At 41.0% G+C, this 12,099-nt stretch overlaps 2 protein-coding genes across 2 annotated transcripts in view; one reads left to right on the forward strand and one right to left on the reverse strand.

Annotated features, from left to right (window-relative positions):
- Positions 1–1,993: 1,993 nt before the first annotated feature.
- On the reverse strand, positions 1,994–3,848 carry tstd3 (thiosulfate sulfurtransferase like domain containing 3). Its single transcript, XM_080039015.1, has 4 exons — positions 3,589–3,848; positions 3,274–3,441; positions 2,837–2,996; positions 1,994–2,530 (listed from the first exon to the last, which is right to left on the reverse strand). The coding sequence occupies exons 1-4, from the start codon at positions 3,725–3,727 to the stop codon at positions 2,473–2,475; spliced, it is 525 nt and encodes a 174-aa protein (XP_079895141.1). The 5' UTR covers positions 3,728–3,848; the 3' UTR covers positions 1,994–2,472.
- Positions 3,849–4,974: 1,126 nt separating this feature from the next.
- The window catches only part of usp45 (ubiquitin specific peptidase 45), a 36,528-nt gene continuing 29,403 nt past the window's right edge, over positions 4,975–12,099 (forward strand). Inside the window, exons 1-5 of the mRNA XM_080040006.1 lie at positions 4,975–5,254; positions 6,159–6,269; positions 6,552–6,724; positions 7,015–7,115; positions 7,403–7,503. Of these exons, the coding sequence (XP_079896132.1) occupies positions 6,167–6,269; positions 6,552–6,724; positions 7,015–7,115; positions 7,403–7,503 (478 nt within the window). The 5' untranslated portion in view covers positions 4,975–5,254; positions 6,159–6,166. The remainder of the gene's footprint in view (positions 5,255–6,158; positions 6,270–6,551; positions 6,725–7,014; positions 7,116–7,402; positions 7,504–12,099) is intronic.

Here is a 12,099-nt window from a genome sequence, read left to right on the forward strand (position 1 = left end):
GAGGTTTTATACTTCCCTCTACAAGCCATGGACGGGCCCGAGCTCATGAGCCAACACCTGTGGAATCTCGAACCTCTGCACCAACTCAGGCCCGACCTGCCGCTCAGATATCTGTCAGCAGCTTGTGAGAAGCAGGAGCTGGGGTTCTGGGGATAGTGGCTGACGGCATTAGTGGAAAGGGTTCATGCATTAGTCCCTCTTGCAGAATAGGCCTGTATGGTGTCATCATGTATCATTCTCCCCTTTTATCAGAAATGTAATGCCAGGATTGTGGTACATCCACCCCCTCTGTGTCCACTGCTACAGCACTGGGCAGCTGCTGTCCGTGCAAGCAGGCAGGCAGGGTTTGGGTCAGTCATAGCAGCTAGTAGGCTAGGTGCAGCACTGACGTGATGTGCTCTGATGGGACGAGGGACTTTTAATTGAACGCTGAGCAGAAGCTGGAGGGTGACCTGATGAGGCTGCGGCCGTGACCGCAGAGGAACAAAGAGCCCCGGCAAGATTTGACATAAATTAGGACTTATTAGTCTGGTCTGTTTTCAACATATTAAAACTGCAGGGAAAAGAGGGAATTAAGTGCTTCTGAGGGCAAAATAAGGAGGCAGGCGAAGAGGAGGGGGTGGGGTGTATAGTCTGGAGTTTACGCTTGACATGGCACAGTGATATGAGGGAAGAAAGCGGTGGTCAGTTCTGTTCAGGGCCATTCTTCTTTTGACACCTATAGAGGGTCATTTGATCATTAAGTAAACATGTGCTGTCATTGGAATTTGCTGTAAACATCAACAGCCAGCAACATCATCTCTCATAGAAAACTACAGAATAACCTAAGGATAGGTTATAACCTATATCCAACCACATAATGTGTGTTTTTCTTTTCTAAAGCACATAAGTTATATGTCCATTGTCCAACTTGTAAAATACTTATTTTGCTTATTGGTTATTCTAGTGAAACCTGTCCTGATGGATCAAGCGAGCATCTATTCTCTTCCACTGACCTCAGATCTTGCAGCAGCGTGGGACTTTAGGGCAGAGGTGGAATAAGTTATGTGAACAACCATCTATCTCCACTAACCAGCCAGCTCTTTCAATGTTGCAACCAAAATAACAACGCATCCTGGTGGAATGTTCCTATTACAGTATGTATAAAGCCTCACTTTAAATGCCAACACAACCACAGATCCCCACAGCCTTTTAATTGGTCATTCAGCCATAAATGACCACAGGGAACAGAAAATCAGAAATCAGAAAAAGAGTCATTTATTGCACTTTATGTCTTAACAATTTGACAAGCAAACATTTAGGATTTACCAAGATGTGTTGGACTCAACTAGACATGCTCTAACACTTAAATAAGAACAACCATTTGTGGTTTTTCAAGCCTGCCTGAAGAATACTTTATTTTATATAAATAGAAAATATATTACAAGCCAGATTGTTCCCTTGTGCAGCGGGAAAGTCACTTAGAGTTCAGTTTCCAATTCAGTAGCATTGCTTCTAGGTTTTTTTCTCAGGCATTTTATTTTTTACTTTTGCTTTCATTCATGAATCTTGACTAATCAGCAGAATATAACTTGTGTGTGTTCGGTCTAGATTTTCAGCCTACGCTTATAAAAGGGGACATCGGTAGGGAGCAAGGTCTGTGGTTGCGGTGGACACACTGTAGTAGAGGCATTCTTCTCATATGAAAACAAACACATCCATTATCATGGATGATGAAGGGTGCTGTTATTGGTCCCTAGAGGGTGGGTGGCAAATTCATACTGAGACACGCTGATTATTAAACATGGCCCTTCAATACCGTAGATCATCTTAGTCCCAGCAGCTGTCACCTCACAATAGCATTCCATGTCTATTTATATCACATATACAAAGACTGTAAATCTCCTCCCCGTTTTTTTTAAAGAACTTGTATAACAAAGAAATAAATGTTTTGAAAGACAATACACAAGACTCAATATCACTGTTGATAAAACTTAATTATATTTATTGAGTGATGTTGGCAACAACCACACACTGACAGTATACTCAGTCAATGACAAGCAATAAAGCAATTTAACTGTTCACTTTATGCCGTAGAATACATCGTTTTTAGTCACAATCATTCACAGGTAAGTTGTTTGCATAGATAGATAGTATGGAGAGAAGAAAAATGTTTAGCACTTTTTGCCCAGTCATATTTGCAGTAAGGTTTAGAATAGTCACTGGTTATTATACATGTGTTTTATTCATACATTGTAAAGGGGTAATAAACAGCTATATGATTAAACATATTGACCTAATTAAAGTCATATAGTGTCGAAGTGTGATCGTTGAAGTGTGCTGAGTCCTCTGGTTTCAGTCTTTGGAATTCACAGATGAGGGAAACGACCTTAAATCACTGGCTCTTAAAACAATAAAAAGAAATTAAAATAATCCTTCATTCGCACTCTCTCTTTCCCGCTCTCTTTCCCATCCGATCATTGTTCCTGTCTATCAGTTATTCTGTTCATTTTTCACCCAGTCTTTCCATCCGCCCGGGTAATGCTGAACACTGAAATGGAGAGAAAAAAATAAAAAAATTAACAATTGTATCAAAAGAGTGGGCCTATTGCATGATGGGTTGGCATTATGCAACCCCGGGTCAAAGACCTCAACTTGTCTTATGGTATCATAAAACAGATAACATCAATTTGCGGTCATACACATGTCAGGCGTACTGGTACGATCACTTTCGTCCAGATTTGAAAGGGTATTGGACATTTGATCAATATGACTACAATGGTTCTGGACTTGACAATAGGATGAGAACCACTTGTTGTGAAAGACACATGCTATATGCGAAGGAAACATGTCTCACTGATTGTATCCTATGGAGGCGGCTGCGTCGAGTGCGTTCTTGCTCCTGATCCCTGCCAGACAGGTGAACACAATGTTATCGGTCTGCTGGGGCATTTCTCCACCATACTTTTCTTTGAACTCTTCCGGAGGCAGCTGGAGGGCCGTGTTCACCTGTCCCACTGCAAAAGTCAAAGAAGCAGAGAGAGGTCAAGTGTGATCTTCAGCACTTGCAAAACAAAACTTGCCACATTAAGCCTTATTTGATGTATAGGCTCTGCTCAGTGAGACAGACTTGATTTGATTTTGGGACATTCCCAAATGTCTTTATGACCAGCAGTCGGCAGACATGTCAAACTGTTGGATGAGAATAGGCCTAGGCCTACTACTCAAACATGTTGGTCTCCTGCCAACCTTACTTTTCTAGTTTTCTGTGTATTTTAGGATGAAGAAACTCACGTGGGACGTTGATTGACCCGGGGATGTGGCCGTACTCCCTGAGCTCCCACGGCTCTCTGACATCTATAACCACAGACTTCTGGGCAGCCAGGAGCTGCTTGAGCTGCTCATAGCTCACATCTGTGTTCGGTGGCCCTGAACTGAACGTTCGGAGCAGCGACTCGGTAGCTGAGAGCAAAATAAACAACATACGACATATGTGAACACTTTCAAAGCATGACAGTTTTAGTCACGAGGCAACATGCTGACGCTCACAGTGGCAGCTGATAGCCTAAGCTAAACATGTTTTATTACAACGCTAAATGCAAAACTCACTTTGGCACCCGGGGTAAGTGTTGTGAAGGCAGGACACAGAGCTTCGTCCTCCCGGGACAGAAGCCCCAGGCAGGACGGTAGTGTTCCATAACAGCCTCGGGACAACCCTCGCAAACCTCCAACACCCTCTGAGAGCCATGTGTGATTAGTTACAACCTGTATTAACACTTCGTCAGCATAAACCCGTAATTACTCAGTAATACTGCATGAGACGACTGTTAAAAGTCACAACACTCACCCTCATCCTACTCACAGTGACCTGCGCGTGCGCAGAACTACGGGTTACCGTAAGGACAAAAATCTCCTTTGAATTCGTGTCTAAATCAAAAGAAAGGTGTCATACCAAAATATTTCAAATGTCAAACAATTATTAATACGAATAAGCGGTGTGTTCCCTATGTTGCTCAGAGCAACAGGCCTACTATAACGAATAGCCCTCACAATGTAGGTTATGAGACATTCATGGTCATGGGAAAGAAGGAAAAATGACATCCACACTTCTGACCGTTGATTGACGAAGAGTTCTCTTCTTATAAACACATTTGACATGACCCATGCTGGCAGAAGACCCTGCTCAAGCATAATATTGTTGGCCTCACCTGAAGTTGCTCAACGCCCTACCTTATCCAGATATGTATTTATCTATGATTTTGGGTTCTTGAGTGTCCATTCTATTTTTACTAATAGCCTACCATTATTATTTGCATGTAGTCTGTACATACAACTCTATTGCTTTTCCATTGTTTTTTCTACTTCCATATGTTTGTGTTAAAAGGTGTTTCCTTATCCCAATAGGAGGTGTACAAATTGTAAAGTCCCTTGCAAATATATAATTTGACCCATCATATAATATGGCTATATAAAAATGTTGGCTTACTTGACTTTTCTGACCTCTAAATAAGCTAAATGCCTTTTAAATGTAAGCATAACATCACCCGATATATGATCATGATCTGTTTGTTGGCAAAACAAAGGTTGTAGGCCTATCACAATCTACATAGTCTAATGGATGCTCAGCATTATGGCAATTTAAGTTTGCATTTGAAAAAGATGTGTGCTGATGATACCACTGATGTCACCTCGAATAAACATAGGTATTTGATGTAGGCCTAACATCAGATAGGCCTACTGTAATAATGTTTAACACAGCAGGACACGTCTTGTTCTTATAGTTTGATATTTTCAAAACCATTCCAGGTTATTGGTCCCTGTAAAAGAAAATACAAGAACAAAATACACACTCTTCATTTGTTCCATGTGTTTTGTAAAACGTTTAAAAAAGCTCTGGGATGCCCGAGAACCATTGAGAAAGCCGATAACTTGTTTTCCAACTGTCCATGAATGCAGCATTGGCCAAGCTGAGCTGCCGTAGTGCGTCACATGTTTGCTAACTAGTCGATGCTGACGAAAGCTTGACAACATTTACAAAGTCAAAGGAAAAAACGAAGAATTATTCAGATAACGGTTCTGTCGTTGTCGCCACTTTGTGCTTTGCTTTGTCATGCATTAATATATCCGTGCGTTGTTGGATAAAACACACCTGTTAATAGTTTTATTTAAGCTGACAAGCTAATGTAGCTAGTCTGTAGCTAGCCAGGAAGAGTTGACATCTCACTGTTGGCTTCAATTTAGCTAACATAGTCAACATAGGAGCTAAAATAAAGAGGTGAGTTCATACTGCCTTTTTCGAAACATTCTACTACGGAAAGGTCCTTCATTCACTGTTCAAAGTTCTTTAACAAACGACATAAAGGCCTTTCATGCCCACCTTATAGTCGGGCTTTTTGAAGCTTCTTCTTGAGCCGTGTCACTCCAGTTGCCTACTCATATATGTTAATATAATGTCACCTTTTATCTGACAGGGCAATATTTACTATTTGTGACATACTAAAGAGTTCGTAAACAGTCACAGATGTTCTGTTGTTTTTCTTCAGTACTCCTCTACTGTGGTTTAGAAATGGCAATATTGATTGTCTAGAATGTATGCTGTCCGTTTAAGTTAAAGGATAAGGGAGGTCCCATGTATATTGTTATCACTAGAGTTTGTTTTAACCTCCCAATTTTTGGATAATGCAGCAGGGAGTTCATCTTAAACCGACGAGCTAGCATGACATCCTGGCCTATAGGAATTATTGGATACGTTTTTCACCTGTCCTCAAGGTGAATAACTTTAATAACTAAAATCTGTCCAACTCATTATGGTCTCTTAAAAGTGAGGACTATGTATAAAAAGGGCCTGAATTTGTACGCAGTTCAATGCAAATGATGCAAATGTAACTACTTTCAAAATCAAGCTTGATAAAGCACTGTAAAATCACAGTCATTGTTACATTTGAAATCCACTCTACTGGAGTACAAAGGCAACCCTACAATATGTGTTTTTCTGTGCACATCATTGCAGATTGCACTGCAGACAGTTTAAGAATGGTGTGCTACGATAAGTAGAATGATCACGGCAGTGACGGACAAGTGTGTAAGCTTTTCTACGCTCAAGACAGCATCTTTGTTGAAGCACAGTTATGTGTAAGGCAGCTTCATTTTGTCTGTTGGTCCTCCATCTTCCCATGCAGAGCTCCAGATGCGGCTTAAGGACCCCTTCTCTTTGAAAGCCGCCGACATGACTAAGCGGACTAACAAACCAAGGAAACCTCGAGATGAGGAGTCATCCGATGAAGTCAGTGGTAAGTCGCTGATGTAGAGTCCCAGCACAGTGGATAGTGTGAGATTAACTCTGAAGTTATGTTATAAAAGCAAAGGTATATGTGACATAACAGTGTTTTCTGTACAAATATTAAAGTCATTTACAAAGGACATGTATCCACAATGTTGTCATTTTTTATTTCTGTTTGTGTTGTGGATCTTTTCATAATGTGTAGACCATGGCACTAAGCTGTATGTGGTCCCTCAAAGTGATAGGAAGGTAAATGTATATTTTACAGCATGTTCTGTTCTTTTGACATTAGGGTTGACTTGTCAGCATGTGAGTAAGGCAGTGGACCTGAACTCAGTGAAGAAAGCTGTGCTCTCCAGCATATGGTTGGTGTGCTCTGACTGCCTAAAGGAGAGGACCATGATAGATGGAGAGCCAGCAGCAGCATCACATGACATCCTGGTCTGTTTAAAGTGTGGTTCACAGGTAAGAATTGTTCTGTATTCCCCCACAATATTAAACACTGCAAACCCAAAGCACACACTGGGGCTGAGCAATATACTGAATATAGCATTTAGTGTAATAACATGTTATTTAATTGAATTTTGTCTCATCATAATTGAATGTACTTAATAATGCAATGAAAATAATGATTTAGGTCTGTTTGAATCACTCATTTACTCAAGGCTGATTAAGTTGAAATTATGATTGATTTAAAACAGTATTGCTTGTTAACAAGGCATTTAAAAAAACGTTTTTCTTTAAACTTTTTACAGGGCTGTAACCATTCAGGGATCCAGCACGCTGTCAGGCACCACCAAGCTTTCAATCCAGAGTCCCACTGCATCACCATCAGCTTGAACACGTGGAAGGCCTGGTGAGAAACCTCAGAACCGCGCTCATTGTAAACTGTTATGAATAAGCCAGGACTGAGCATTATGCCCCTAGTGTCAACCTGGTTTGGTGTGTTTAGGTGCCACCAATGTGTGGGTTTACATAGAAAAATAGGAAGTGTGGGTGTTTTGACGCACGTAAAGCATTGTAGGTGCGTATTGCTATTATGTTCTCAAATAATGGTTACCTTTCGACATTAGTTTCTTTGTAGTTTCTACATTCCACAATAGCCTTTCTGTGTCTGTCTCTGACCCCTTCTCATTGTAACAGGTGTTTTGAATGTAACGAGGAGCTCTCCACTCACTGCAACAAGAAGGCGCTGGCTCAGACCCTGGACTTTTTACAAAAGCACTCTGTCAAGGCAACATTAGGTAAGATATTTGGCAACAACTTGGAGATCTGGTCGCTTACTAAATGTTGACAAAGAGCTTTTATTAGACTCGAACATCCGCACTGCAATGTCAGCAAGGCAGGCTTCTGTTCAGTTGAAGTTTTAATTTTGCAACCTTGGCGTCAGTAAAAGTAGAAAATAATTGGCCCTGAAAGCAGACAGCTTGTAAGGAGTATCATATATTAATGGTCAATCATTCTGTGTAATGATCTTCACTGGTGAACCTAAAACACGGTTTCACTTGCTTAATGTCGTAGTGTCTGTAGTAAAGCTATGCACCAGAGTCTAACAGCACACTAACAATGTGACCATGGTACTGTTTCTGGATCTTTTACCGTAAAACCAAGTACCTGTCATACAGATGAATTGCTTTACCTGGTCACATGAGTTTGAATTTGCAATTGTCAGGGATCCACTTACCTACCAGGTTCTGAGTGCAGTACAGCTGCTCCCCCTGGTGGCAGTGGTCAACTGAATCTCTGGAGTTAACCGGTCAACTCAGTGGAGACAGCCTACCTCTTGGTTGCAGTAACTTCTCCTTTGATTTACTGGGCTAACAGAGCCTTGAGTCATGCCCTATAAGGATCATCACATTAGAATACCGTAGATACTTAGCACCTTTGACACTGAAGAGCAGTGAACATTTCACCAATAATGACATACAAGTAATACACAAAGACACAAAGTGTGTGTATGTATAGTGCATATTGCATATTACTTACTGTAAAATCCTGTGAATATATTGCGTTCCAGGAGAATTTGATTTATGTCGCAGGCGCAGCAGATTGTGTTCATACTACATACTTGAAAGCTTTGCTGCTACTTTCAGTCTTGTGTCCTATCACTGCACTCAGGCCACCTGAGCCTTCCTCACTATACTGTAGTCAGTCAACAATATAGATATTCTCCATCCCCCCTCTCCGTACTAACACATTTAAATACCTTCTGTCACTGCCTCCCTGTACTTCTGCTATACTTTGTGATGGCATGCTGAGTTGCCTCTGAACAGGCTGTAGCTGATCCGGGTGGTGTAGAATACATCACCATGTTTCGGTCTTATGGCTGCGTTAGTTAAGCCCAGTGCCTGGCCAGTGGCCAGAGGCCCACTGCCGGCCAGGCCCTGTCGGACTACTGGTCCTCCTGTCAGTCTCTCCACTAACAGCTTCATAGTTGTGGGGATTGATGCTGCAGCACTCCCCCCACCCTCACCCCTCCACCCTGCACACTGCATGACTGCACACATTAGAGGAATTAGGCGCTTGAGCGATGCTTCCCGGCTGGGTTCCCTGAAGAACAAGAGCAGCTGCAGCGTTGGGGTTGAGTCCACTGCTCTCTCTCACCTTTTGTCTTTTCCATCGCTATCTGTTTCTGTCCCTTGCCTCCTCATGTCAAGCCTCTGTATGTCTCACCACCTCTGGGCCTGTGTGCTGCACTAGTGGGAGCCAGGGTCCTCAACAAGTCAGAGACACTGGATCCTCAACAGCTGAAGCACTAACTCTCAGTGGACACACACACACACACAACACAAACACATTCAGAGATAAACACTCAGATATACACACACACACACACACACACACACACACACACACACACGGAATAGGGGAAGAAATTACTAACTAAAGCAAATTCCATATATCCATGTATCTGATTTGCCGTGCCATTACAAATGACTCTATGTTTCGGAAATAAGCTTTGTTGAAATCTCATGGTACAATGTATTTTCTCCAGCAGCATAAAGCACAAGCTCTACCTGGAACATAGTCTGAATAATTTCATTCGTCAAGGACATAACATACCTGAGGAATTTGAGGATTCTTTGAGCGAAGTGTTTAGTGGGTCTATAAAGTTTGTGTTACTCAGCTGCACCCAGTCACACACAGCTTAAGGGACAAACAGGAACTCACAGAATACAACAACATGGACAATATTTAAGTAATTAAGTGGATATTAAACATACTGTTGACAAATGCGCACATTTACAGTTTCCATCCCCTTGACACTACTCTCACAACTACAAACATTTACTTGAAATTGAACCATTACTATTCAATTTCCATGTTTATATAGTGTAGTTTAAAAAAAGATATACTCGTGCATACCAGTTCTATGAGCCAGATCAACAAAGAAAACCGTTTAACTATATTTAAAAAAAATATATACAGTACAGTATATGTCTGTCTATTTGTGGAGCTGCCCTTTAGTGAACATGGTGTCATTCAGTGGTCCATGTTGGTGGGAATGTGTTGACATGCTGGACATTGAAAACCTACACCTTTCCCCTTTACTTCTTTATATTACCTGTCACCTTCCTGCCACCAAATTGTTCCACACTGGTCGGCCAAATAGGTATAGAAGCAGGCAGCCATTGTTCTTTCAAAATAGGCAGTTCTTGTCTGTTGCGGAGCTTCTGAAATTGCATTTCAGCATGAAGGCCATGTTTTCAGAAGAAGCTCCCGTTTTACTGTTTTTTTTCCCCCTATACACCCAAACAACAAAAGGATCCCAGCAAGGTTTTTTTTTTTCAGAATCTATAATACTTTTGTACAACTGCAGCTCGGGGTAGAAAGAAAGTCGATTAACTGTGCTCTCTCACCATCAAGGCCTTCAGCTCAAGTACCAGAATCCCAGTAAAAAGAAAAGTGACTTAGACTCCAGTTTGTAACACAGATAGGGAGTCTTTGTGGACCAAATTAAAATGCTGGTTCTGAACAGGCAGCAGTGCCAGTTTCTCATTGGAATTAGTCAATTCAGTCTTGTTATATATGGCACTGGTTGTTATCAATCACTATATAACTATATCACTTATTACCCTATGTTGTATTTTGTTTAATATGTGCACCTTACATAATCAGCTAAACATATTTAGCTTGATGCAATTGGTCTATATTATAAATTGATCCTCGGTGTCTTCAGTACAACATTTAGACATAGTTTATGTAACATTGTAACTTATAGTTTCAGATTCCTTACATTATATTGGTTGTGCAAAACATTTTGAGACACACTACAAACTACTACACACATCTACTAAACAAAGGGTTTGCCCCATCTTTCAAATTAAGATCATCTAGAAATAGAGACACATTTGTAGAGCTAGGCAACATGTCTAAAAAAAACAATGATAAAGCTTCAAATATATCAAGATCAGATGGGGGATTTCTATATATGTATTTATCATTTCATATTTTGCTCTAGTTTATAGTTATGCAGGTGTTGGCCAAACTAACGTTAAATATCTTGATGTCATCATCATAGTAAATACATTTGAAAAATATTTATATATTTATTTTGGCTGAAATGGATATGAGAGTTTCAGATTTGAAACCAAACATGGAATTTGTATGTTTGTAGCCCAGTGTTTTAAATTGAGTGCAGTCATTGTGGGATGGTCATCATAGTGTTATATTGGGGATATTTACATTCTGTTTGTCTACAAATGGAAAGTAACTGAAGAAAACCTCCTGGGATTAACATCTCTATTGACTTTACTGCCTCTGATTATTGCATCTTTATTCACCTGGTTAACTGCCGGATGTTTAATTTTGGAAACTGTAGTCCTTAGTTTCACTGTCAGTTTAGCTCAGCGGATTCAGTAGCCAGTAAAATGCTTGTCCCCTGGTGGTGCTTTCATGGAGGTAATCAAGGATGATTCTGTCTTTATTCCCACCACCGCACATGAAAGTAGGCCAGATAGTGGGTAGCAAAAGCTGTGTGTGTGTGTGTTGTGTAAGTAACATAGCACTGGGTTCTCTTGGCCTCAGATGGCAAGGAAACAGGGCTTTTCATGCCCTGCAGTCACAACAAATTAGCGAATTAATAAGACATTTGGTGTTGCATGGCCTTCCTCTTGACTGCCTGCTCTGCATGAAGAGAGCTGGCCTTGGCCCCTCCACACTGCTGCACTGTAAGTGAACAAGGAGGCATGAAGCCCACTGGCCATACGCTTTGACGGTCTCTAAGCCCCAACTGTGAACCAGATTAGGAAAGCTAATGAAAAGCCACTACAAATAACGACTTTTTTAAAAATAAAAATAAATTATAATTCCCCAGGCTCTTGCTTTTGGCTTTATTAATATATAAACAAAGATGCTGTGAGACTAAAATAATGCAATTGTTTTTAGATCTGGTGCACTAAATGTAAGAGAGCAGCCAATATTGGTAAAACAAACTTGAAAAGAAAAACCGTTTTGTTTATAGCATTGTTTCATGAGCATTCACTTTCTTATACTGGTGGCTGTGGCTTAACAAAATGTCAAAACAATGCAAACACATGCATGAGAGAACATAGATTGTGTGTGTGTGTGTGTGTGTGTGTGTGTGTGTGTGTGTGTGTGTGTGTGTGTGTGTGTGTGTGTGTGTGTGTGTGTGTGTGTGTGAGTGTGTGTGTGTGTGTGAGAGCATGTGTGTGTGTTTTCTTTACTCTAGCAATTTTCTCAGTAAAAGTAGGCACACTTCTTTGTGTACCTCTTGTGTGAAAAAGGAGCAGGCAGTGCAGGAGGTGTTGGTGTACAAATGCGCGCACTGTGGTCCGAGCACCGCGATGCTTTCCTCTAGCCCTGGGGGAAAGGCTCCA

This window comes from Ammodytes marinus, assembly GCF_949987685.1.
Source record: "Ammodytes marinus genome assembly, chromosome: 13".
NCBI lineage: Eukaryota > Metazoa > Chordata > Actinopteri > Uranoscopiformes > Ammodytidae > Ammodytes > Ammodytes marinus.

What these genes read in the sequence shown, in the direction of transcription:
- tstd3 (XM_080039015.1), bottom strand. Translation starts at nt 3,727, where the DNA reads ATGGCTCTCAGAGGGTGTTGGAGGTTTGCGAGGGTTGTCCCGAGGCTG. An exon ending in CGGGTCAATCAACGTCCCAC is followed by an intron (nt 2,997 to 3,273) that starts GTGAGTTTCTTC and finishes TGACTTTTGCAG; the next exon opens with TGGGACAGGTGAACACGGCC. An exon ending in GCCTCCATAGGATACAATCA is followed by an intron (nt 2,531 to 2,836) that starts GTGAGACATGTT and finishes TCTCCATTTCAG; the next exon opens with TGTTCAGCATTACCCGGGCG.